This window comes from Podarcis bocagei (assembly GCF_964188305.1).
Source record: "Podarcis bocagei genome assembly, chromosome: 14".
In the NCBI taxonomy this organism is placed as follows: domain Eukaryota; kingdom Metazoa; phylum Chordata; class Lepidosauria; order Squamata; family Lacertidae; genus Podarcis; species Podarcis bocagei.
Window position 1 is genome coordinate 25,441,441 of NC_138139.1, and position 26,745 is coordinate 25,468,185.

The 26,745-nt window shown below is 42.4% G+C and overlaps 1 protein-coding gene across 7 annotated transcripts in view; it reads right to left on the reverse strand.

The window, feature by feature from the left end:
• MCTP2 (multiple C2 and transmembrane domain containing 2) overlaps positions 1-26,745 on the reverse strand; it is a 120,377-nt gene that overhangs the window by 54,052 nt on the left and 39,580 nt on the right. For all 7 annotated transcript variants that reach the window (XM_081171089.1, XM_081171088.1, XM_081171090.1 and 4 more), the window contains 9 exons: positions 23,661-23,737; positions 22,012-22,123; positions 20,521-20,556; positions 12,740-12,904; positions 11,600-11,730; positions 6,757-6,943; positions 5,045-5,138; positions 1,788-1,890; positions 1,010-1,112 (listed from right to left, as the gene is read on the reverse strand). In XM_081171089.1, coding sequence (XP_081027215.1) covers positions 1,010-1,112; positions 1,788-1,890; positions 5,045-5,138; positions 6,757-6,943; positions 11,600-11,730; positions 12,740-12,904; positions 20,521-20,556; positions 22,012-22,123; positions 23,661-23,737 — 1,008 coding nt within the window. The remainder of the gene's footprint in view (positions 1-1,009; positions 1,113-1,787; positions 1,891-5,044; positions 5,139-6,756; positions 6,944-11,599; positions 11,731-12,739; positions 12,905-20,520; positions 20,557-22,011; positions 22,124-23,660; positions 23,738-26,745) is intronic.

A 26,745-nucleotide genomic window follows, 5' to 3' on the forward strand; every position in this document is an offset into this window, starting at 1 on the left:
AAACCGTTTGGACTGCATCCCATTGGCCAGATTGCACCCAGCTTCGAGGGACCTACCAATCAGGTGTTGTGGCTGACCAATCGTACCTACCCACAACACATGGTGTTGGTTTTCCAGGTCTCACCGCAATACATGCCCTCTTTAAGGGAGGACCCAATTTGTGGAACTGAATGCACATCTGTCATGCAAAATGCCAGGAAAGGGAAGGTGCCTTCAGAGGCATAGCGTGGGCGGGGTGAGGGAGGGGACATTGCCCCAGGCACAGTTTCTTCAAGGGCGCATTTTGCTCCCCACACTGCCCCCACCAACCCCACACTGCTTTGCGAGTCTGATTGCACACCCCAGGTTCGCAAAGCAGCATGGAGCTGGGAGGGCATCAGGAGGACACAACAGACACGCACCCTTCCAATCAGTCGAATCCAGAATGATTGGGAAATGCCTGCCTGTCCTGCTGTGTCCTACTCATATTGCCCTCCATACCCTGCTTCCCCTCTCCCCCAGCACAGCTGTGCCCACCTGCCCTGGGCACCATGAGAACATGTTCCACCACTGGGTACCCTAAGAATGAAAGGGAAGAACACTCATGACTTCTCTTTAAATATTATGTCCATTTTCACTCATAAATTGGCAACAACAGGCACCTAAGAGAGTTCTGAAACCACCTGGAGAAAAAAATATGTAGCAACTCATTTGGTACTAACTCACCTGGAGTACAAAAAAAGAAAGGGAAGAAAGAAGAGATAGCATAATATTATATTCCGAAGGGAAATCAAGCTGATGAGCCAATGTTATCTCCGTTCTCTTTCTCTCAATTAATCACAGAATTTGACTGAAAGGCTACCCCACTTGCAACATAAAGGACCATCATAAATACTGACTGAAGCTTACGAATCACAAAGAATTTTGTTCTTTTCAGCACAGTTCCTACATGCAACAGGCTTAGGTAGCCATATCCCACTGAAACCATCAAGGCAGGAGCGATAACGCAGAGCCGAAGAGAAAAACTTACAGACAGTAAAGGGATCGCAACTTTGCCCAGGAAATCTGGAGGCTTATCTCCATCTTCATCAAACACCGTCACTTCTAGAACATCGTGGATGTCTTTAACGGGGCTGGTGAGATTCACAGATACAAAGGAATGACAAAAGTCAAGATCTAAACGAACGTAATGTATGTCTGTGTAATAATTTAAAAGTTCACAAAAAAGAAGTCTATGGCAAGAGGCCAATAGGACATACAATAATGACCAAAATACCTTATGTGCTTTACAACATTGCAATGCAAATACAGTGTGTTATGTCACATAAATAATTTCTAAAACTTAAGAGGTGTATCTTTTCAGGAACCACTGTATTTCTGTAATGGTAATTTGTCTTAATTTGTTTGATATTCTGAGTTTTGAATTACTGTAGCACACCCCAAGCCCTGCTGGTTAAAGGTGGATAATAGATGAAGGAGGGTTGCAAAAGACGTATTTTGAAAAAATGCATTTCGACTTAAACATTTTGACATCAGTGGCATCTAAGCTAAATAGCATCATTCTTTGCATGGCCTCAGATAATTAATTCTAATAATATATTGTGCTGCTGTAAATTCTAGGAAAAAATTATGCAGAACTCCTCTGCAATACAGAAATAGGCAAGCGTCAATGACTCTTGAATCAATGCTGATCTTAAATAGTCTTGATAAGTTCTGTGAACTAGTTTTAGCCCTGCTCTATGGAATCTTTCAATGAAGGCTAGCAAATAACTACCTTAAAATAAAGTTTCATATGCAAATCCACTTACAATGTGAAGACCTGGTTCCATTCTGGATTAAGGTTTTTGTAAACAGTGTAACTCTTAAGTCTGCCATTCCCCAGCTCCAACACACAAAAGGGGTCACTTTTTCCTGGGAAGGAAAGCCAGATATATAATTTGTTAGTGCATTATTTGACCACTGAAGAAAAACTTGCCAGTTATCTTGGTAAACTGCTTGACGACACTTTTCCTCATTTCAGAGCTTCCAATATAGCCTTTTCAGTAATGCATTTTTTTGCTTGAGTTGCAGGAATCGCATATTAGAAAACCTTTCAACTATTGAAAAGTTCTACTCAGCTAGCAGAGGGCTATGTGAGGGCAACTGGAAAATGACTCTGCTGCAGGGAAATAAGTTATTGCAAAACAAGGCAAACAGCGCTGCGCAAATGGTATCCTTTCCTTGCAAAACTCGCTCATTTACCGCCCCAGCACGTTAAAGACGCAGCATTTTCCTTACAACAGTCTGCTCAAGGTTGTGCTGTCGCTATGTGAATTATTTCTGTACTTATTGAAATGTGGGGCATTGTCGTTGCTGAAAAATGTTTTGCAACTATATAATTTTAAAACAGGGTTTATCATGTTTAAATTGTGTGTGACTGTTTCTATAAACCGAGTGGGGATCTATGTTAGATGAAAGGCAGCTTAGAAGTTGTGCAAACCAGTAGCAGCAGCTAAAATAAGTCTTGGGAACTCACACCCAGGTCTAATTTTTAGAGCACTATGGCTGTAGGTTATGAGTGGGGAATCTTTATCAGCCTTAGGGGGTGCATACCAGTGGTGGGTGGAGCCAGAGGCAAATATGGGTGGAGTAACAGGTGCGACTCTACTTTGTATAGTACACTCGTAGCTTGGAAGTCAAACGGAATCCATTCCAAAAGTCTGTTCGACTTCTAAAACATTAGAAAACCAAATCACAGCTTCTGATTGGCTGCAGGAAGTCCCTGCAGCCAATCAGAAGCCACAGAAGCCCTGTCGGACGCTCAGCTTCCAAAAGAATGTCTGAAAACCAGAACACTCACTTCCGGGTTTGCGGCATTTGGGAGCCAAAATGTCCGAGTTCCAGGGCGTTCGGGATCCAAGGTACAACTGTAGATTGCATTCTACTGTGACCTGAACATACTATATAAAAATGAAAATCTCTTCTGCAGAGAAACTGGAGGACAAAATTCAGCACAACAATATGTTTGCTAGCTTTCGCTCTGTGTTAATGTGTATATGAATCTTACTACACATACTAAAGCCAGGCTTTCCCTGACCCGTAAGACTGGGCCCTGGTTTACTGTATGGGGACCCCCTAAATCAGCTTTATTTGTTTTTATGTTTTCATACTGTTCTATTGATTGAAACCCATATTTGTTGTTTAGATGACTTGTTAGCATGCACCTGTCTCAGGAGACCATGGAGGAGTGTGCCTTTGTGGGTGAAGTCAACCTGATGGAAGGTTGCAGTGCCTGCTGTGGCTGTAGAGGCCGATATGGGAAAGACATGTTTTGCTGCAGTTGAGGCAGGTGAAGGTGTCCAGTTGTGTTGATGCAGGCGCACCATCACATTTCTTCTCTTGTTTTTACATTGTACACTGTTTGCAAGGCTTAATAATAAATAATAAATAAATAATAATAATTTTTTATTTATACCCCGCCCTCCCCGGCCAGAGCTGGGCTCAGGGCGGCTAACGCCAGTAAAATTACAATAAAAACATAATAGGAATAGGAAAAGAAACAATTTTAAATACAGGTTAAAATACTATTTAAAATGCAGCCTCATTTAATAGTAGCACATAGATCAAAACCATAAGGGGGGAGAAACATAAGGGTCAGACCGAGTCCAAACCAAAGGCCAGGCGGAACAGCTCTGTCTTGCAGGCCCTGTGGAAAGATGTCAAGTCCCGCAGGGCCCTAGTCTCTTGTGACACAGTGTTCCACCAAGCTGGGGCCAGTACTGAAAAGGCCCTGGCCCTAGTTGAGACCAATCTAACCACCTTGCGACTTGGGACCTCCAAAGTGTTGTCATTTGTGGACCTTAAAGTCCTTCGCGGGGCATACCAGGAGAGGCAGTCCCGTAGGTACGTGGGTCCTAGGCCGCATAGGGCTTTAAAGGTCAAAACCAGCACCTTAAATCTGACTCTGTACTCCACCGGGAGCCAGTGCAGTTGGTAAAGCACTGGATGAATGTGATCCTGTGGAAAGGACCCTGTAAGGAGCCTCCCTGCAGCATTCTGCACCCGCTGGAGTTTCTGGATCAGCTTCAAGGGCAGCCCCACTTAGAGTGAGTTACAATAATCAAATTAGAGATTTGAAAAATGTTAAGCAGTTTAGAAAAGTTTGAAGCATGATCACATCTTACAAGAGGGTTTGGTTCCAAGAGTTCTGCATATGCATGAAAATCACATGTACCCAAACCTTGGAGCAACCCAATGGCTAGCAGGTGAGGGGAAGAGAGAGAGAATCCTTAGTAGTTTTACAGCCAATGCACCAAGGAAACCTTGAGAGCCAGTGTGGTGTAGTGGTTAAGAGCGGTAGACTCGTAATCTGGTGAACCGGGTTCGTGTCCCCGCTCCTCCACATGCAGAAGTGTGACCTTGGGCCAGTCACACTTCTCCGAAGTCTCTCGGCCTCACTCACCTCACAGAGTGTTTGTTGAGGGGGAGGAAGGGAAAGGAGATTGTTAGCCGCGTTGAGACTCCTTAGGGTAGTAATAAACCGGGATATCAAATCCAAACTCTTCTTCTTCTTGCCCAGCAAGCAAGGTGGAGAGCTTAAAATCTATTTCCATGCTAGCATAGGTGCCAACTCCCTGGGGTCCTTGGTGCCAGAACTCCTACAAAATTCCCCATGAAGGAGCCAGGCACCCACAAATTTTGGTGCCAGTGCCATGCATAATGCATGGCATTGACAGCCCCAGGTACCCACAGTCGTGGGGCCAAGTTGGCACTCCTGCATGCCAGGTAACCCCCAAAGGAACCCAGAGCAAAAAGAGATTTTTGGATTTAACTTGCATGATTTCAGCCAGCCTGCCTTCAACCATGTATCTTTGAAATCACACAAGTTAAACACATGTAAGATGTGATCATGCTGTATAAATAAATATGAAAGACTCATACACTTTTTAAAAATGCCACTATCATATATGTATTCTCTTTGGTATTTTCTATTTTTCATAAGATAAAAAAGGGGTCAGCACTGGGAACTTCTACTATAACATGTTGGGGGATATAATCTAAAGTCTAGATCAGCAATATTTCATACCAGAAAAATCAGCAGCCAACAGATCAGCAGCTTTTAATACTTTGACTTGTAAAAATCCAATATCCTTTATGTTATGGAAAGAGTTCCTTATGCACTGCAATGAAAACATTGTCAGAAGAAGTTAAAATATTTTTAAACATTTATTTTATTTACACATTTGTATTATGCCTTTCTTAAAGAACAAATTCTATGCAAGGCCAAATAGTGATTTAGACAACAGCTCTGTAAGTAAACTATAAGAAATCATTTAATTATGATCTGCTCAAGGCTCTTCCTTGCCCTCCCAAATTCCCTGAACAATAAACTCATGACTAATTTATTTTCTGGTGATGACAACATTGCAGTTGAATATCTATAGCTGTTTTAAAATTGCATTCCTTCTATTTGCATAAAAATAAATGCCTGAAAAGCACAATAGCACGGAACGTTTTTAAAAAGAAAGCTGCCATTTTGAACTCCTCCTTCTATTGGAAAGGAAATTTCTGGATTGTTTTGTACCCTATATTTCACAGAACTCTAAATGTTTCTAGCATTTTCCACAGCACCACATACAAGTGCACAGAAAAATGCACGGCTGTCCCATGCTTGCTTGAGATGTTGAAGAATGGAATCTAAATGAATCCATAAATATGCTCTGTCCCAGGATGGCATAGGGAGTCAATCCAATTTCAAGAACCAGCTGTGTTCACTCTTACAATCCAGGGTATTTTCCTGGATTGCAGCAATGCAGGGGATGGTTGGGAGTATTTCATATTTGAATGTTTCCCCTAGTTGGATGTTATATACTGAAGTTCTCACCCTGGGCCAGCAGAGGGATACTGTAGATAGTTATGCAAATAAGGGATCGAAAGTGACGTTCACTGATTGGATAGTTTTAGAAAATTGTTAAAGTTACGTTGTACTGGAGCTCTATATAAGCAGGCTGACTGAACCCTTCAGTTCTGGCCTGTGAATAAACAAGAGCTGTTTGAAGAATCGCTGTGTCGTCTGATATGTTCACACACAACTTAACATTGGAAGAAAAAAAAGGAAAGGAAAACTCCCTGCATATAGAAAGCAAGCATGTCAATGAGAAGGCTATGCTTTCTACATTTCTGCCCCTCTTTTCCCCACAAGGAGGATGTATTTAAATCTAGTGACCTACCCTACTTAAGAGGCACAGGCTGCTCCTGTTCAGTGCTCTAGTGTGACAATGAGCGTCATGTGGCGCTTCAGATATTGTCAGACTGCAACTCCCATTATTATCCCATACCATTGGCCCTGCTGGCTTCGGCTGATGGGAACTGGAGTCGAATAACATTTGGATGGGAAAGTTTCCCCATTCTCATTCTGTAATCAAATAAACTTGATCTGATAGCCAATTGTCACATCGGAAGTGCAAAACAGAGCTGAAACAAATTTGGGGAAGATGGAGAAAGATCTGTCTCTCTCTCTCTCCTGCTCTGTAATAGTAAAGGAAATTACTGTTTTGAGAACTATCAAATGCAAACCACCCATATGGCTTGGGGCTAACTGTACAGACAACTGATTAAATCACACCAGCCATAATATTTAGTGTGAGATACATTTCATTCCCCCATTAACAGACATGTGATTAGGATCTGGGCTTTGACGTCATTTTTTGGTACAATTCCCTTCTACACACACACACACACACACACACACACACACATGATTTTTCCTTAAGGAGAAATGGAGGCCTTCGAACTCACATAGCGCTGGAAAAGTTGTTTCCTCTCACTGGGGTCTCCCAGAGGGCAAACGCACAAATCAGAGATAGAAACTCCTGAGCAGGGAATGACAGAGATCACCATCAACAGGGACCCAGGCTGTTTCTCCAAGGGCAATTCCAAATGGTTGGCTTGTTTTCCAGGGAGCGCACTAACATCAACTTTACACCTAAAAACAATAGAATCAAAAGGGGTTGGAATTAATGTGCAGCAGCCGTTTCAGAAAACATGCAGACTGTCTTACTAGTGCTGTGCTGAAATCCGTCCTCCAATTTCACACACACAAGTTTCCTTCATCTGCAGAAGAGTTTACGTACCAGTAAACATTTCTCCAGCCTCCCCAGTGGCCCATGCTTCCTGATCTGGGAAGCACTATGGGAGGAGTTATTTCACAATAGCACCACCCTAAGCTGTACATCTGAAGCACAAGCACCCAGGGAGACTGCAGGATGAAAATCATTGGTGAGACGACTTTGCAGAATGAAAGAACAGACACTCTCAAACACCCCCTGGCCACTGCATTCAATGTTAGGGTGATTGATCTAAACATAATATTGGGGGAACTGAATGGATACTTCCTTTTGTGCTTGCCAAGGTTAGATTCATTCATTTGGCTGTTCTTCAATCCTTACTGGCAGATATATTCAAGCTCCTTCATCAGCCTTCAGCTGGCTGCCATCTTGGATCTGCCCTGCAATGCATGGGCCAGGCACCTTGGCAACCACAAAAGGAAGGCGAATTGGGGAGGGAAACCTTGCACTCCACATGTGAGAATTTCACCAACATTTTCTCTCCCCTTTGATAATTCCTGAATGCAATTTCTTTCTTGTCAATTGCTGCAAGAATAGTCAGGGAAATCACAGGATAAAACATCAGCACAGTACTATAGATTACTATACACCGCACCCATTATACAGTGGTACCTCAGATTAAGTACTTAATTCATTCTGGAGCGCCGTTCTTAACCTGAAACTGTTCTTAACCTGAAGCACCACTTTAGCTAATGGGGCCTCCTCCTGTTGCCGTGCCGCCGGAACACAATTCCTGTTCTCATCCTGAAGCAAAGTTCTTAACCCGAGGTACTATTTCTGGGTTAGCGGAGTCTGTAACCTGAAGCGTATGTAACCCAAGGTACCACTGTACACTTCTTGCAATGTGCACAGTTGTCTTTAAAGTGAGTTAGATCAAAAAAGCTCAGATAGTTGGGGGTTCCAGAGAAGGGTCTCCAACACCTTCTTCATTACACACACAAACAATTTTTAAAGATTTATGTTAGGGTAATATTCCAGTCAACATATGCATGTCCCCAAAGACCTGTTGGAATTATGTATATTAAGCAGAAAATATGCCCAGTTCCCTCTTTATGGGCAGATGATGTGCACATTCCTTGTGAGGCCGGATAATATCAACTTACATTACCCCTAATGTATATGTGTCTTACACTTTTTTGAAAGAAGTGGAGGGCAACAAAAACATTTAAGTATTTTTCAAGAATTGAGAAGGGGCTTGTATCCTTGTAGCTGTGAAAAATCATGGAGTGAAAGCATTAAAATACATTTTACTTGGAAATACATCGGGCAAACTTTTCAAGAAGCTCTGTAGATGAAAGTTATTATGGAAGACGTTAAGCAAATATTTGCATCTTCCAACTGAAAGGGACTCAAAGAGGAAGAGTTTTGCTGCCATGGGTTGCAGTGGGATTGAGTTTCCAAACACAGGCAGAGATGGGAAGATTTTGGAACAGCCTTTCGGTGCTTAAGGCCTGTCGACAGGTTTTCATTTAAACAAAAACTTGTTTAGGTGTTTTCTTAATGGCCATTTAAAAAAAATCCTCAGAGGTTCCCTCCAGTTGGGTTCCTTCTAGGTAAATGGGGCACACATTACTCCAGTTTGATCCCTTTCCAGCTGTAGAACCACAGTGGCTGCCAGCCATCTGCTCTAAATTGCAGAGTCTACTTCTAAATAGCCAGTTTTGGAGAGAAAAGGTGGGCACACAAAACCTCTCCCTCTTTCTCCCCAAAACATTCAAGCTAACATCATTCCAGGTGGAAAAGACGGTGGCGTACAATAGAGGCTAAGCAATCCACTTGCAAGTCATTTGAAGCATTTGCTTTCGGTAAGTGCTTAAACCAAGGGAATGAAGCGACTCTGGCTTATGTCTTTGCAGAAGTGGTTGCCAGTTGCACAAGAAACTGAAAGTTTGCTCTTAAAAGGCTGCACTTGAGCATACTTGGGGAAGGTGCATAGTTCAGTGGTAGAACATCTGCTTAGCATGCAGAAGGCCCCCAGCTTCAATCCACAACCTTTTCAGGTAGGACTGGGAGCAAACCCTGTCTGAAACCTTGGAGAGCCCTGGCCAGCTGGAGAAGACTAGGTGGTCTGACTTGGGCTGCTCCCTATGTTTTGTTTCGTCAGCAGAGACATGAAACCAAGTCTTCTTGGGCAACTAAATACTTCTTTCAATCACAAACAACAGGTGTGGAGAACTTGTAGACCTTTGGATGCTGATAGACCCCAACTTCCATCAGGTTGAACCAGTGTACACAATGGCCAGGGCTGATGGACATTAGAATGGATGGTCAGAGATTCCCCACCCCTGGAAAACCCCTGCAGGCTTATCAGTAATGGCTGGCAAACCTCCCAGGATGCCAATTATCTCATCAATACACTTCCTCCCCAATGAATGCTTTTCAAGGTGAGAGTGACACGCCTTCCTCTTTGTTAGAACTGCATATTATGCAGATTGCCTCTTAATTCTATAAGTCATCTTGCCCATGCTAGAGACAGGCAAATCTGTCAATTTCAGTTCCTCTCCGTTTCTCATTTTCCAAATCCTAAATGCAGCTTCCACATCTTCACGTCAATTTGCAATTTTTTTAAAAAGAAGTCCTCGTGAAAAATTCATCTGCATTTTAGTGCAAATTTCTCCTAACGTGCACATTTTTTTCTATGAAATTTTGCTCAATATGCACATTTGCAAAGCCGTTTCCTCTAATGTAATGCATTTTTGTACCTTTTAAAAAGCTGGTATATCTATTTTTATACACAATTTACCCCGGTATCTGCATTTTTGCACACATGACTTTGCTGGAGAACAACATTTGAAAATTCAGATGAATGCAAATAAAATTAAAGATTTGGGTTTCAAAAAGTATAAATTGGGGAGCCTTGTCTTTTAAGGCAAACTGCTTCAGATTTCTCCGGCATCCCACCCCCTGATCTGCATGGCTGACATGCCACTAGAGGAGGTCTGAGGAGATGTAACATAGGGGACAACAACTCATACAGTAAACAGTTGTAGACATTACAGCAGAGTTACGAGTCCCTCGCCTTGGGGGAGACCATTTTGGAACCATCACTGCTGGGTTCTTTGCATTCCATCTGATGCTCACACGGTGGCAGGGGGAGATGCGAACGGATTGTAGCATTGCACTGAGATAAACTGCTGTGTAAACAATTAGACACACAAGCAATTAAACAGCTGGATTGCCACATTAAAACTCAATATGCGTTCGCATTTCTTAACTGAGTCTTTTCATACCACTGGATCGCATAAAGTTTAATCACTTATTTTTTAAGCGTGCAAATGTGTTTCGAGTGGGATCTGCTGTCCCGGTGCAGGTGGGAACTCTGTTGGCAATTCCTTAGCAAAACTGTACAATCAAGTCTGGGCTGTGGTCTGAGTGATCCCAGATGGTTTGAATAGTTAGTGGCTGTACAAAAATCTTTCAGCCTTGGAGAAAAGCAGCATTTAACCCTGCTTTACCTGATGGTTTCAATCAGCAGGAATATATCAGATGCCACCAAACCTGACATTTCATCTCTCTCTCGCTTGTTTGTTTAAACTTTCACTTAAACTATTTAGTTGTTTATTATTATTACTATTACATTTATACTTATTAATACCCTGCCTTTTTCCCAGACAGGGACTCAAGGAAGCTTACAAATAAAATAGAAACAGCTAAAAGCATAGAAAAAACAATCATTTCAAAGTAATTAAACACTGATATTTTTAAAATGAGAGAAAGGGAGGGGGGAGAGTAAGATATTAAAACATACAGATAATTAGAGTTTTTATTTTAACTTGACTTTACATAAATTTATTCCATACCCTTGTCTTACTGATGCCTAGAATCTTGTAAATGCTTTATAAAAAACATTTGTGCTCATTTCACTATTGATTTGATTTCACGTGTGAGTCCCATAAAATATCTCCAAGTGACTGCACAGCAAACACATGGCCTAAAAATACAACTCCATATGTAAAAACAATTCCATATATGCAAATGCAAGTGGTACAGTTCACAGAATCACATTCTAGAGTGACAAAGAAGCAGACAAAGGGAGAATAGGGCTATGCAGAAGCAGACTTTATTCCCCATGGCTGGGCTCACTACAGATATACGCCTCTAAATAAGTGTAATCCCTTGCGGACTGCATGGTTGCAGACCAGTAGTAAAGCATTTGTTTCACAAGCAGAAGGTCCCAGGTTCAATCCCTGATATCTTCAGGTAGGGTTAGGGTTCAAATCCTTTCTCAGCCATGAAGCTCACTGGGTGACCTTGGCCAGTCAACGCCTCTCAGCCTAACCTACTTCACAGGGTTGTTGTGGGGGGTTAAATGAGGAAGGGGGGAACCACATATGCCACCTTGAGCTTCTTGGAGGAAAAGGTGGGATAAAAACACAACAAATAAATAAATACACTGAGAGTGCGTGAACGAGTGAGCAAGAGAGATTATTCCACATTTTGTTCCCCACATCAACTTCATTCATATTCACGGCTTTCACAAAACACATATTTAAAGAGAGGGGGGGGGAACTTACATTCCCAAAACTTCTTCGTGCTTTTTGTTACCCTTTCCCCAGATCTCAATCTCCAACACATCCTTCCTGTCAGAGAAGTAGTGAAAATCAAATTGTTCCCTCCACTGTGGATTTGCACTCTTACAAAGTGTCTAGAAAACATGCAGTTACAAGGTTTACTTTTCTTTCAAAAGGTTGTTGCTTTCGTTAAAACAAACAAATAAATAAGATTCAATCTGCCGAAACAAAAGGGGGAGGGGGGAGAGAACACAAATACAATCTAAAACAATCAATATTTAGGGCATAAAACATTGGAGCAGGAAAAGGTCGACCCCGGAGGACTTAAATCTTTGACACACAAATTGAACAGGTGTGCAAATGTAAAACACGCCGAGAGGTAGCCATATTGAAGCAGGTACGATCAACTGTTGTGTGGCTCCTGAGGGAAAAGAGCCATAACTCAGTGGTAGAGCATCTGCTTAGCATGCAGACTTTGCTCTACTACACATATTTGTAAAGGTAAAGGACCCCTGGACGGCTAAGTCCAGTCAAAGGTGACTATGGGGCTGTGGCGCTCATCTCGCTTTCAGGCCAAGGGAGCTGGCGTTTGTCCACAGACAGCTTTCCGGGTCATGTGGCCAGCATGATTTAAACCACTTACACATCATGTGACTAGAGAACTCCACTACAAAAGTGCAAATTTTGAAGGAAGGCTTTGGTGTTTCAGTTTGCCTATTGTGTTGCAAAGTGCAAAACAGGTGGATTTGTCATTAAATGCCAACTGAGTCAAACTTCTCCCCCCCCAACCTGAGGCTGTGTTATTTTGTGTTTAATCTTGATAATGGGGTGGCAAGGGCTAAACACCCGCTCTTCTCTAAAGAAGCTGGCAGCGCCCACAATACGAACACAGACACTGAGCTGCATTTCAGTTAAAAAAAAAATACAGTTGAACATCCATGATTAGCTATCCAGAAAAGGCTTCCTTTGGCCCTTTCATAGTTAGCTTCCTTTGCTGTGTGCTTACATTTCAGAATCAAGGTGTGCTAAATATCTAGTGGAATGAGGTTATTGGAGAAGCCACACGCACAACGACCGCCACCAGCACCAGACGCTTAAGAGAAACAAACATCAGTGGTTAGCCCTTTCCATTTGCATGTTTACCTTGCTCTTGTATTTTTGCTCTCCCATTTTCAACAAAACAAATATCTGTGCCATGCCCCCTGCAGGGATGTGCTTCCCTTCTATTAAGGCAATGGTCACCGTCCCATTCCACAGCTGGCTCTTCCGCCAGGAATCTGTCAGCCTTAAGGATCGAATGACACTTGCCTGAAAAAAGGTGAGACAAGCACAATTCCATAAATTCCCCATGTATACATTGGGCATACGTTGTTTTCTAAAAAAATAAGTATACATATGCAAACATATATCCAGTGCTTTTTTCTGGGGGTACGCATACCCCTAAACATTTTGTGAATCTAATGGGAGAAGAAACTAAATTTTTAAAAATTTTAGTTTCTTCTCTAGCACGGTGAATCGTCAGTTCCGTTGCTACCCCCGATGGCGGCTTCCTTTCCTTTCCCAGTGTTTCCTGAGTCTCAGGCGGAAACAAGAGTACCCCTAAACATTGTTTTTAGGGGGGAAAGCACTGCATATATCTATATCTACACACACACACACAGGTTCAGTAGAAGGGCTAGATGAATTAAGTAATTTTAGTTTAGACCAGGCTAAAGATCTAAGAGATTTTGCAGTGCCTGTTCTACATTAGAGCACTTCAAGTGTTTTAATTTCTGTGGTGATTAAGCAAGTTTCTTGATCATACATTATTTTCCCCCTTATTGCCTCACCAATGCAGTGCCCTCTCTGGATGGCCTTCACTGTGTCCCACTGCATGGGAACGCTAGTGTCTAGAAAATCAGTCTCCTTGAAATATTGTTCTAGTGATTTAAATAGGCACTCCTTGGACATTGCATCGGAGAGCAAACTTGGATCAAAGTACAAATGTTCTGTTCTAGGAGAGAAGGCATACAGAGGTAAATGTAAGTCACTTTGAGTTGCCTTTGGCAAGAAAAAGCGACTAATAAATTTGTTGTTGTTTTGTTGATAGACACTGGGGCATGGCCAGAAAGTGTTATCAAGCCAATATCTGTCAAACTATACCTTTTGGTACCAGTATTAGATTGATATGTTAAAGTGTTTTAGGTCTTTTAGAAAAGCATGAAAAATCCTGAGATGTGGGGTGTAAAGTTTGCCAAGCGTCCCCAAAGTCCCAGTTTTCGAATAAGCTTGTACTGTTTCTGGAGTTCAAAGGCTTTATTCATGCAGGAACTATTTACAGAGTGAGTACAGATCAGAGAGCGAAAGCAGCAGATATCTTGTCTGGAGAGAACAACAAAGTGGCTCAGCTTTTTGAGGTGGATTTAACTGAGACACACAGAGGCTCAAGCAGAGTCATCATGTAGTTTAAAGTAACATATGCATTAACTAGAGGCTCAAGAGAAGGAAATGTATTTGCTTTTCTCCAACATAGCAGTGGGTCTGACTTCTCACTTGGCAAAACATTCAGCAAGTTGGTCACCACCAAATAGAATGTCCTAGCCCTAACTGCTGCCAGCCATGGTCCAGGGGCATAGACCAGGGTGTCAAGATGATGTTCGGAGCCATTACAGAAAATCTCTCTCTCTCTCTCCCACTCTCTCATACACAGTCACCCCTTGATGACTGCAGGTAACATCACATGGTGACCTGCATATCTGTGATGGCTCACTAACAGCTCCCATCAGAGACAGAACTTCTCTAATTGGCTCAAATGCAATGCCTCATAAAATTTCCACATTAACTTGCCCAGTCATCAAGCATAGAACAAATCAAGCAATGTTTATGCATGTGTGGACCACCTCTAGATAAAACGATACCTGCAGAAAAGCTCAGAAAAGAGACTGGCCTTTTTAAACAATTGTTGCTTGACAAACCTTTATCAAAATGTCTTAATCAGGAGAATTGTGTGTGCACTCTCTCTCCCAGACACAAGCACATAGCGTGCTGAATTTTTTCTTGTAAACTAAGCATCCATGCCTTCTGCAATCCCACACACAGATCCATTTATTTCTGTACAATCACGACATTCCACTGGAAATACACATCTTGACTTTCCTTGTACCAAGCTAAGAACTCCCACTTTTTTAACAAAAGAGAGAGAGAGATTTCATAAATCCAGCTGCAGAGGGTTTTTTCTTTTTCTTTTTAAGGTTTTGTCTCACAGGACAAAAAAACCAAAAGCCTGTCCGTTCCCATGGACATACTTCAAAGTCCCCACTGATCGTTTTCTCCCTAAAAGCAGCAAACTATTTGAAATCCCGTTTTCTTTTGCTCTAGCCTCCCCCCCCTGCACCCTTCTACTCCCCCTTGTTAAAAGGAAATGGGGGAAATGTCCCCAAAGGATCAAAGGGCAAGCCTACAATCTGCCAATTGCCAAAGAAAAACAGCCCCGCTTCCGTGAAATATGCCCTAAAATAATTTTGCGGCTTGGTATGTCCTAATTCCGCTCTTCCCCGCTCCCCCCCTCGCAATTGGATGTTTGTCTTGGAAAGGCTTCTTTCTAACTTGTCCATAAAAACAGGCCCACTTAGGTTCTGTGAGGCCTGCGAAAACGGAATCCGAGGCTGGCCATTAAAAGGGGCTGGGAGATTGCTTCCATATGGCAGAACAGCATGAGAGAGGAGAGGCCAAGGCCCTCCAGCAGGCTGCACTTGGCTGGGACCTCCTGCTCTATCCGTGGACACTCGTTGCGTTACAGCAGAACATCTGGATTATTGCTTGCAATGTCCCTGGGAAATATCCACATCCCATCAAAGCCCTTTATCTCTCTCCACCGTACTTTGAACATTTTAGCGCAAAGCACAGCCCTGTTTGATGTGCGAAGCTCACTGTGTTTAAAATCCAAAGTGAGGCCCCCCTCCCCTCCAAACCTAGCCTGTTTTCCCCTCACCTTTTTCTCTTCCCCTTTTTCTTTATACTTTTCTTAGGATGGGAGAGGATAGCTGAAACTCACTCCCAGAGAGGCAAAACAACACACACACACACACACTAATGTTGGGTCATTTCTTGAAGTAATTTCCTTGTCAGTGAAATCCAGACTCAGAGAACAGGGGGGTGTGAGGGAAAAGAGGGAAGAAGGGGTTTCATTTAAAAAATAAAAAAATGACCTCTGATTTGGAGATCATATTGGAGGAACACTGGAGTTCTTTGAGTGCAATTTCATTTTCACCTTGCTCTCCCTCCTGAACACACTCTTTTAACATATAAACATATAAAGTCATATTTGTGCATACTTGCATTTAGGCTGTGTACAGAACATGAATCTAAAGCATATTTAAATGAAATTTTGCCTCCTAAGAATTCTGGGAACTGTAGCTTACTCTTCACGGAGCTATAATTCCCAAGAAGTCAGTGGCCACCAGTTCTACACAGCTGCTCTCAAGTCTATGGGAGCTCACAACAAAAAGTTGCAAACAGGGCTAGTAAACAAGGGTGTTTGAGAGAGCACTGAGCAGGAGAGTTTAAGGTTGAGGCCCAGAGTGCTGTGTTTCCACATATGTAGGATCAAGAGACAGGCACAGCAAGGCAGCAGGAGCAGCAGTGAACAACGCCTATGCCTTGTTCATTTACCTGCTTGATGCATGAAGCTACACCTGCAGCAAGTGTAAGGTGGATGCCCTGCTGAAAGAGAAGGTACAGCAGCCAGACTAATCTTACAAGTCTGGTGGATCAGGGGAATGCTGTGGATGTAACGTATCCAGATTTTAGTATGGATTTTTGACAAAGTCCCCCATGATTTTCTTGCAGTAAGGCTGGTAAAATGTGGGCTGGTCAATGTTACTGTTGAGTGCATTTGTAGCTGGTTGACTGACCCAACTCAAAGACTGCCCACTAATAGTTCCTTGTCATCCCTCAAAAAAAATGACAAGTGGGGTGTCATGGAGTTCTGTTCTAGGCCTGGAGGTGCTGAATATCTTTATAAATGATTTGGATTACGGAATTGAGGGGATGCTAATAGACTTTGCAGATGACACCAAACTGGGAGGGGTAGCTAACACCTCAGAAGGTTGAATCAGGCTTCAACATAACCTTAACAAAATGAATTTCAGTAGGGACAAATGTAAGGTTCTGCACTTAGGCAGATACACAGTTATGGGATGTGGGGATACCTGACTTCATAGCAGTACATGTGAAAAGGATCTTAGTAAATCACAAGCTTGATGTGTCAATAGTGTGATGCAGCAGCAAAAAAAAAAAACAAAAAACTAATGCTATTCTAGGATGCATCAACAGAAGTATAATGTCCAGATCGAGGGATGTCATAGTATTGCTCTAGTCTACCTTGGTCAGACCCCACCTGGAATACTGTGTCTAGTTCTGGGAACCACAGTTTAAGAGTACAGTATTGACAAGCTGGAACGGGTGCAGAGAACACCGACCCAAATTATAATGCGTCGGAAACCTAGTCTGATTAGGAACAGTTCAGAGAGTTGGGTGTGTTTAGCTTGGAGAAAAAAATATGGAGAGGTGAGATGATAGCTATCTTCAGATATCTAAAGGGCTGTCACATGGGTGATGGAGCAAGCTTGCTTTCTCCTGTTCCAGAGGTGAGCACCCAAACCAGGGGATTCAAATTACAATAAAGGAGATTCCAACTAAACAGGAGGAAGAACCTTCTGACACTAAGAGCTGTACAACAGTGAAACTGACTCCCTCGGAAGGTGGTGGACTCTCCTGAACTGGAGATGTTTCAGCAGAGGTTGGGTGGCCATCTGCTAGGGGTTCTTTAGCTGTGATCCTGCATTGCATGGGCTAGATGACACTTCTGTGATATTGTTTAGAATGAGAACATAGGAAGCTGCCTTATAGCAAGTCAAATCCTTGGTCCATGTAGCTCAGCATTGTCTACCATGATTTACAACAGATCTCTAGGCAAGGACACGCTCCCTGTCCTACCTGGAGATGTTGAGAGTTGAAGCTGCAACTTTCTGCACGCAAATGTCCTACCACTAAACTACAGACCTTATGTTTTAACCACTACAGGACACCCCTTTCAGCCGCATCGTGCAAGAGAGCTTCAAAAACGAAAGCATCGTCTATAAATGAGACAGCATGTCCTTAAAAGGGACATAATAACTTAATTCACAGAATAAACGATTCACAGAATAAAATAAGAATGCAAAAGTCTAATGGATGAGGCCAGCGGCCCCATCTAGTTGAGCATCCTGTTCTCACAGGGGCCAACCACATGCTTACAGGGAACCCTTAAGCAGGACCTATGTCAAACAACACTCCTGCCTTTCTGTGGTTTCCAGCAACTAGTATTCAGAAGCATTACTGCTTCTGATCTTGGAAACAGAACATAGGCATCATGGCTACCAGCCACTGATAATCTTATCCCCCATGATTTTGTCTAATCCAGGGGTCAGCAAACCTTTCCAGCAGGGGGCCAGTCCACTGTCCCTCAGACCTTGTGGGGGGTCGGACAATATTTGGGGGGGGGGAGAAAAAAAAGAATGAATTCCTATGTCCCACAAATAACCCAGAGATGCTTTTAAAATAAAAGCACACATTCTACTCATGTAAAAAGATGCTGATTTCCAGACCATCCGTGGGCCAGATTTAGAAGGCGATTGGGTCTGGCCGCCGGGCCTTAGTTTGCCTACCCATGGTCTAATCCTTTTTTTAAAGCCATCAAAGATGCTGGCCCGTTCCATCGATTCAGTATGCACCATGTAAACGAGTACTTTCTCTTTCCAGTCCTGAATCTTCCAACTTTCAGCTTCACTGGTCATCGCCAAGTTCTTGTGTTACGATAAAGTGAGGGAGGAAAAAAAATATATCTCCGCTGTCTCCATACCATACGTAATTTTAAATACTTATATCATGTCGCCTCATTCAGAAATGAAGAAAATAATACTGAGTTCTTCCTCCTTCTAATACATTGTCAGATGTCAGAAGTGTTGCAGCGGTGGAGGTGATGTGGGGGGTGGGGGTGGAGGGGAATACACCAGTGTCAAGTATATGGATCCATTAGAGTGCTTGGGTTTGTGTTTTTATTTCCTTCTGGTCTCTTAATCCAGTCCATCCTCATTTCTTCTGCCCCATCAGGCTCCTCCTGACCATACTTCCATAACCTCCCGTGCTTCCCTGAGATACCCAAATTCCCCCAGCACACAATTTTCCTTTTGTAGCCTTTATGTTCCACCATGTGCGTGCACACACACATAAAAAAAAATGAAAAAGAAGAAGAAAAATGGGGGTGGGAAAGAGCCAGTAATGTTTCCACAAGCTGGCATTTCCTAACTAAAGAAAGTTATTGATGTACAAAGCCAGTTTTTTTTTTAGTGTGGCAAGAAAATCAATAAACCAGGAAATATGGCTTTGTCAAGTGTTGCCCAGGTAGTCTTTCTGGGAAATCCTTTACTGCCTCTCAGACGGTCGCAGGAGTTGTTGTTTTGTCTTAAGAGCTCGCTCCAGATCCCAAACTCTGCCTTCTGTATGAAGTACTGACATTCTTCCACCCTCTAGTGACAGCAACAGAAAAAGGCAAAAGGTTTGGAGTTCCCCTCTGCTGCTTTCTCTCCTCTTGTTTCTTTTTGCAAAATAATAATTTTGCCTCTGCTACACTCACTTGGTTCACCCTCTTTGGAAGCTGTTAAATTTCATTTGTGTGCGATGGCAGGAGGGGGAGAAATCTTGAGACTTTTCCCAGAACCTTGCAAACTAAGCAATCTATCAAAAGTTTTGTCTCAGTTATTTTTTGTTAAAAAAAAGAAATCTAGAAATAACACATGAAAAGTTACCACCAAAAACCCCCGAGAGAGATGGAGGTTTTTTTTTAACTAGATGGACTGTGAAGACCAGAACTTAGAAGTCTGGATTCTTTTTGAGGGATCTCCAAGGCTAATGAAATAAAGCAAAACTGAATGGCGGTTGAAGAGAGCAGCGCACTACCTTATAGGGCTGTTGCAGAGATCAAATATAGGGTTAAGATGCCAACCCTGAACTCCTTTGAGAAAGGTTGGGGGAAATCCTCAATGATACATTGGGCAATAAACATGGGAATGATTGTGGAATACGGACATAAAATCCACAGCATGCTATGGTTTAAGAGAAAACTATATGAAAATGTTTTATCAATGGTATCTAACACCGAGAAAATAGGCAAAAATGTATAAATCAAAAAGTGTTGGAAATGCAAAGAGAAAGAAGGTACTTTTAATCATATGTGGTGGTCTTGTAGCAGGGTTAAAGCTTACTGGGAAATTATATATAATGAATTGTAAAAGATGTTTAAAATAACATTTGTAAAAAACAAAACAAAAGAAGCTTTTCAGAAATGGTGAAACTTACTGGAAAAATAAGAAATCAAGATAACAAACTTTTTATAAAAGAATGAAAATGGTTTATTGAATATTTACAAACTAACTGTAAACAGATAAGAACATCGGCAGGATTATTGCAATAACCTGCAGTTTTATAAGAGTAAATATTTAAAGTACGTGAATAAATGAGTATGTTAATTTAGAATATGCAGGAAACATAAAAAAATAAATTTAAGGAATTGCAGGAAGAAGGGGAAGGAAGTCGAGTTTCGAAATGTTAAAATGATTGGGAAACTATTGAAATGTATATAACTGAAAATCATAAATTTTTAGAAAAAATGGGAAAGGATGGGGAAACACTTTGGGAAGAATATAATCTGGATACTGAGGAATAAATGAATGGCCAAATTTTGTTAATAATGGAGAAAAGAGGAACACGTGCTTTCCACTCATCCACCTCTCCAGTTATTCCCCCAGTGCGCTAGTGTTACCCAAATCAGTAACTTTGGGAAGAAGACAGGAGAACAAGACTGCAAGTTCCAGATGCACATTGAGGGGAGTTGGCAGGCAACTTACCTTGGGGGTAGAACACTTTCTTCGGTTCGTCCATCTCTGTTTGTCACGTCCCCAAACAGAGCATCCATGGGGCAGAGGAGGACGGAAGCAGAAAGGGACAAAAAGGTGGAGATAGTTAGCAACTAAGCCTAGCCTTTGAGAAGAGCTCATACAGTGGTACCTCTGGTTATGAACGCTTTTGGTTATGAACGCTTCAGGTTACGAGCTCCACTAACCCAGAAGTACATAGTTACTTCTGGTTGCGAACTTTGCCCCAAGATGTGAACGGAAATCGCGCGTCAGAGGCGTGCACACACAGTGGCAGACCCCACTAGCAAAAGCGCGCCTCAGTATAAGAACAGTTTCAGCTTAAGAACGGACCTCCAGAACGAATTAAGTTCGTAACCAGTGGTACCATTGTATCTCCTGCAGTTTCTTAAGCTCTACAAATGCTATCAGAAAGGCCCTGCATAGATAGAACATTTTAAATGTTTGTAACCTCCCTTTCAACCAAATGTCTCAAAGGAGACCTAAATAGACATACTAAAAGCAATACAATTTTTAAAGCTACTATGTTGTATTATTACATATAATGAAAATCTAATGATGCCATCATGCTGCAGTCTGCTTGGCCACAGACAGGTGGCAGTGAAAACTGGACTCTCAGTACTGCTGAGCCATTGCGGTATGGGCAGTTGGGTGGGCAGCTCAGGCAAGAAGCCCAGGTGAGCTGTGGAGTTTTGGCACAGTCTAAGAGAGGAAGGAAGTGAGAGGGAGAAAGTGAGAGCTGGACCATAAAGAAGGCTGATTGCCAAAGAATTGATGCTTTTGAATTATGGTGCTGGAGGAGACTCTTGAGAGTCCCATGGACTGAAAGAAGATCAAACCTCTCCATTCTTATGAAAATCAGCCCTGAGTGCTCACTGGAAGGACAGATCCTGAAGCTGAGGCTCCAATACTTTGGCCACCTCATGAGAAGAGAAGACTCCCTGGAAAAGACCCTGATGTTGGTAAAGATGGAGGGCACAAGGAGAAGGGGACGACAGAGGATGAGATGGTTGGACAGTGTTCTCGAAGCTACCAGCATGAGTTTGACCAAGCTGTGGGAGGCAGTGGAAGACAGGAGTGCCTGGCGTGCTCTGGTCCATGGGGTCACGAAGAGTCGGACACGACTAAACGACTATACAACAACAAGAAGAGAGGGAGGGGTGGCTTTGTTGAGTTCTAGGGGGTGGGGGATGCTATGCAAGGAGTAAAGGGAGAAGCAGGTGGTTAAGTTGCCGTTTCCAAATAAGCAGTCAGGGATTGTGTCTGGAACCATCATTTGCATGCAAATCATGTGCTCTGGCACTGCGCTCTGGCACTGCATAGAGTGAGGCCCCACTGAATGCAGTGCACCTGTCCAACCTGCCTCCATGCCCTGCCAGGGACCCTTGCCCATCTTCCCACCAGTCCTGGTGCCAGTTATTTTTCCTGGGGAAGGATAATAGAACCATCTCTTGAACCACTTACATTTCTTTTAACATCTCCTTGTTTCACGGAAAGCCTCACGTCCAACAATATCACACCCATGTCATCCTCTAAGCTGTTTGGATCTTCCAGTTTTAGGGTCAACTCACTAGTCCTGAAAGCAGAAAAGAAGAGTTTATTTAGCCAAAGACTGCCTTTAAGATCACAGCAGACAGCCACCAACTATTATATGGTGCCACTAAGATGCTATTTCTGTTCTCCATAGCCTGTTACTATTAATATGCATGATTTACATATTATTTAAATGAGCAGAGGTGGGGCAGTTTTGGCCTTCCAGGTCTTGCTGGACTACATCTCCCATCAATCCTGACCATTGGCTATGCTGCCTGAGGCTGATGGGAATTGGAGTCCAACAACATTTGGAGGACAACAGTTTTGCCAGCCTTGTTCTAGAACAGTCATTATGAAGAAAAAGGCAGGTGTCTGCATGAGAGACCAAAGGGAATGGAAAAAAGAATGGACAAAGTTTTGAGGCCAAGATGATAAATAATAATAATAATAATAATAATAATAATAATAATAATAATAATAATTTATTTATACCCCACCCATTTGGCTGAGTTTCCCCACTCACTCTGGGCGGCTCCCAACAAAATTAATGATAATAATAATAATAAAGTGATAAAACATCAGACATTAGAAACTTCCCTAAACAGGGCTGCATTCAGATGTCTTCTAAAAGTCAGATAGTTGTTTATTTCCTTGACATCTGATGGGAGGGCGTTCCACAGGGCGGGTGCCACTACCGAGAAGGCCCTCTGTTATGGTTCCCTGCAGCCTCACTTCTCACAGGGAGGGAACCGCCAGAAGGCCCTCAGAGCTGGACGTCAGTGCCCAGGCTGAACGATGGGGGTGGAATCACAGTGACCTAGAGTTGCACCCACACTTTGTGTACCATAGAGCTTATATGAATTTAGAGACAAACATTATTAACAAAATTCTAATTTGAATTTGCTCGCAATATTTCTTTCATAAACTTGAGAAAGGGTATTGGCACAAGTAATAAAAAATTGTACAGACCTATACAAGGTATTGAAATAAGTATATTAAATATACAGTGGTACCTTGATTCTCAAACTTCTGAACCGTTTGACTTCTGAAACGTTCAAAAACCAAGGCTTCCAATTTGCGCAGGTGCCCTGGAAACAATAGCCAACAACCGCATCGGATGTTTGGTTTCTGAAAAATGTTCAGAAACCAGAACACTTATTTCCAGGTTTTTGGCATTCGGGAGTTGAAACGTTTGCGTACCAAGACGTTTGAGAACCAAAGTTCCACTGTATATGAATTTAGGTAACTAAGCACTTATCAATGTCCTAATTTATTTTTGTTTTTTGTTTTTTGTTTGGGGGGGTTATTATTAGTTTTCCAAATTTCCCAATTCTTCATTTAAGACTCTTAGAGGAAACGTAATATCAAATTTCTAAATAATATCGCCTTGAAATTCAAATGCAAGCTGTAAATTTGAAGAGTTTATGCATTCTTCATGGTTTAATTTTAAAAGAAAGAGAGAGAGAAGATTCAGCAAGCTAAATTAGAATTCTGTAAGTTTTAGCATTTCGAGTCTCACAGAATGGATAACCAGCATCCCTAAGTAAATCAAATTAATGTTTAATAAGCTCTAAGCATACCTGTTCAGTTCCAGTTCACTCAGCATGACAACCGCTGAACCCATAAAGTCTGAAGAGGTTAAATCTCGATCATACACCTGATGCATATGGAAACAGGAGAAGAGGAAAAAGAAATATGTATCTGGACACCTGGAAACAATTACTGCATTTCAGATAAAAGAGCTATTTGTTCTCATTTAGTTCTACTTCAGGCTCAGCAATTCATGTGAAAAGCAATTTTTGATCGCATTTTTTATTATTGTTTATTGGCCTGGTTCAAAACACTAAGCTGTGGTTTGTTTAGCTAGCATGTGGCTTGTTTGAATGCCTGAACCAAGACAAGCAGACTAACCTGGCTTGTTGTCTTGAAATAATGCAAAGCCAGGGTTGTTGGTTTACAAACCATGGCTTGCTTTAAACTCTACTTTGGCATTGGTTTGAGCCCAACTATTCTGCTCAGTCATGCTTTGTTTGGCTATCCCAGTTCATGTTATGTACGGAAGTTCTCACCCTGGGCCAGCAGAGGGATACTGTAGATAGTTTTCACTCAGGTCCACATATGCAAATAAGGGATTGAAAGTGATGTTCAGTGATTGGATAGTTACAGAAAATGGTTACTGTTGCATTCTAGTGGAGCTCTATATAAGCAGGCTGGCTGAACCCTTCAGTTCAGTTCTGTTCTGGCCTGTGAATAAGCAAGAGGTGTTTGAAGAATCGCTGTGTTGTCTGATATGTTCACCCACAACTTAACAGTTCAGATATTCAACAGGCTATAGGCAAGATAACTGGAAAACAAACCCAGCTTTGGAGAAGCAAATTAGCCTGTGTTTGCTCATCTGAGAGATGGCTCAATGTTTGTTGAGCAAACCATGGTTTCATGTTACGTGTAAATAAAGCCACTGAGAAGTTTTCAGGTGTATTCATAGCACTTCTCCCCCCCCCAAAAAAAAAACCCTCAATATATTTTGTTCACTTTTGTCAACAAAACAACTCAAATTTTCCCTAAAACCAATTTGTAATTATTATTTTTTTAAATGAAGTTTGGAAGTTTCAAACAAAACTATGAACACATTTTTTCTTTGAAGAAATACTCAAAAGAAATAAGAAAACCTGACAAGCTGTTAACTTTCAAAGTTGCTGGTGTTGTGTGTGTGTTTTTTAAGGCATAAAGCTTGCCTTTGCCACCCTCAGACAGATGGTTCCTAACATACCGATAGTTAAAACTATTCATTGAGATTATGCCCAGAAATAGGTGTTTTTATCTATAGGCAGTGCTCACAACAGCTATTACGAAGGCTTGTTCTATGGATAAGAGACAGTTTTCAACAGAAAGTTAGGACTATAAGCTCCTTTGTACCAAAGTCAAGTTCCTTTAGCTGAGATTTCTGCATTGCAGGGGTTAGACTAGATGACCATTGGGGTCCCTTCCAACTCTACAATTCTATGATTCTGATCCATTTAGCTCAGCACTATCTTCACAGACTGGCAAGGGCTCTCCAGAGTTTCAGAAACATGTCTTTCCTAACCCAATGTTGAAATGCTATTGAAATATATTCGGAGTAGAGTGTGGATTTCATGCCCTTTATTCAGCTCATAGTAGTGAGGAATGGAAGTTCCCCTGAAATGTCTGCTTTATATACATTATTTACACAATGGGTCCCACATGATTGGCTATTTCTGGGATTCTCCTGTAGGCCAATCAGGTTGCGGATTCATTTCTACCTGGAGTTGGATTGGGTGGCTCTTGCGGACCAATCAGACTGCTGCATTTTAGATCCTATTCAACTCATGGAATGAACCCAAAGCCTTCTCTGCATGCAAATTGCTGACAGAAGAATACAACCCTTGCCTATTATGTACAGATGGGGGGGGGGGTTCCTCCTATCACCACTGGTAGTTAGGCAGGCTTTTGAAATACTATAAAAATCTAGCTCCTTCCTATTAAGAGTGGCACTCCTGATAAAGTGCTGGTCTGGCCTTGCTTCTTTCCATCGGGAAAAGAACTACGCTGAGAATTAGAACCTATCTAGATATGCAGGAAATGGACTGGGGGTTGCTATGTAGTAAACTCTACCTATGGGTGAAGGGCTAGAATAGATTATCTATGGCCACTCTGGGTAAAAACTCACTCTGTCTACAAATATGTTAACCCAGAGAAGAAACACAGAGGGGAATTGCAAAGTTCTGAGGCCATTCTCAAATCGAATCAACGTCAGTCGAGAACATCATCTGTTCTGCATTTTCAAGATGCCATCTGCTTGTAGACAGCACATCTCAAAGATAATTCCTCAGGTGTGAGAGGTTTCATTTGTGTATTTATTCTATCTACGAGCCACCAGTAACATGTGTCTGCGGAGCGATGAACAAATGATAAATAAGACCATTTAAAACGAGAATCTCAAATGCACACTAAAATCTAGCATATCTATAACCAGACTCTTCTCTGAGATGGGGACTGAGATGTCAAGCCACTTTGAGAATTGTAGCTCTGTAAGTGGATTCGGGGATCGCCAAATATAACTCATCAGCACCTTCACAAACCACAGATCCCAGGATTTTTGGGGGGAGGTGCCATGCCTGTTCATAGTGGTATAACACTGTGTCAGGGAACTGACATCGGAGCCAGAGGCGGAGGGAAGGCTCTCAAGTGATGCTGGAGAGGGACCCAGCAGGCAGAGAGGCAGCTCAGCTGGGGAAGGAAATCAGCGCAACACCAGGGATAAAGGGGGGCAGATGGGGGAATCGGCGAGAGGGCTCCAGGACTCTTCGCTGGACACCAGCGGGGAGAGCACGGGTCCTCCACTACCCACACCCTCCCTGCGCAGAAGACTTCCACGCAGGGAGAGTAGGAGGAGACGTGGCGTCAAACAGCTTTTATGCTGGAAAAGGTTTAAGAAACGCCCACTGACGGATTCTGCTAGCGACTGAGGCAGCCACAAAGTGAAGGGCTGTCCAGACAGGAAAGGTTTAACAAGCCAACTTAGCCAGGAGTGACAGTAACTTACGCACGAGCAACCCATATTCATCACACACTGCTTTAAATATGGGGCCCAAGTGAAGCTCCTAGACCACCTTCCCATACCCTCCCACATTTCTCTGATGATAA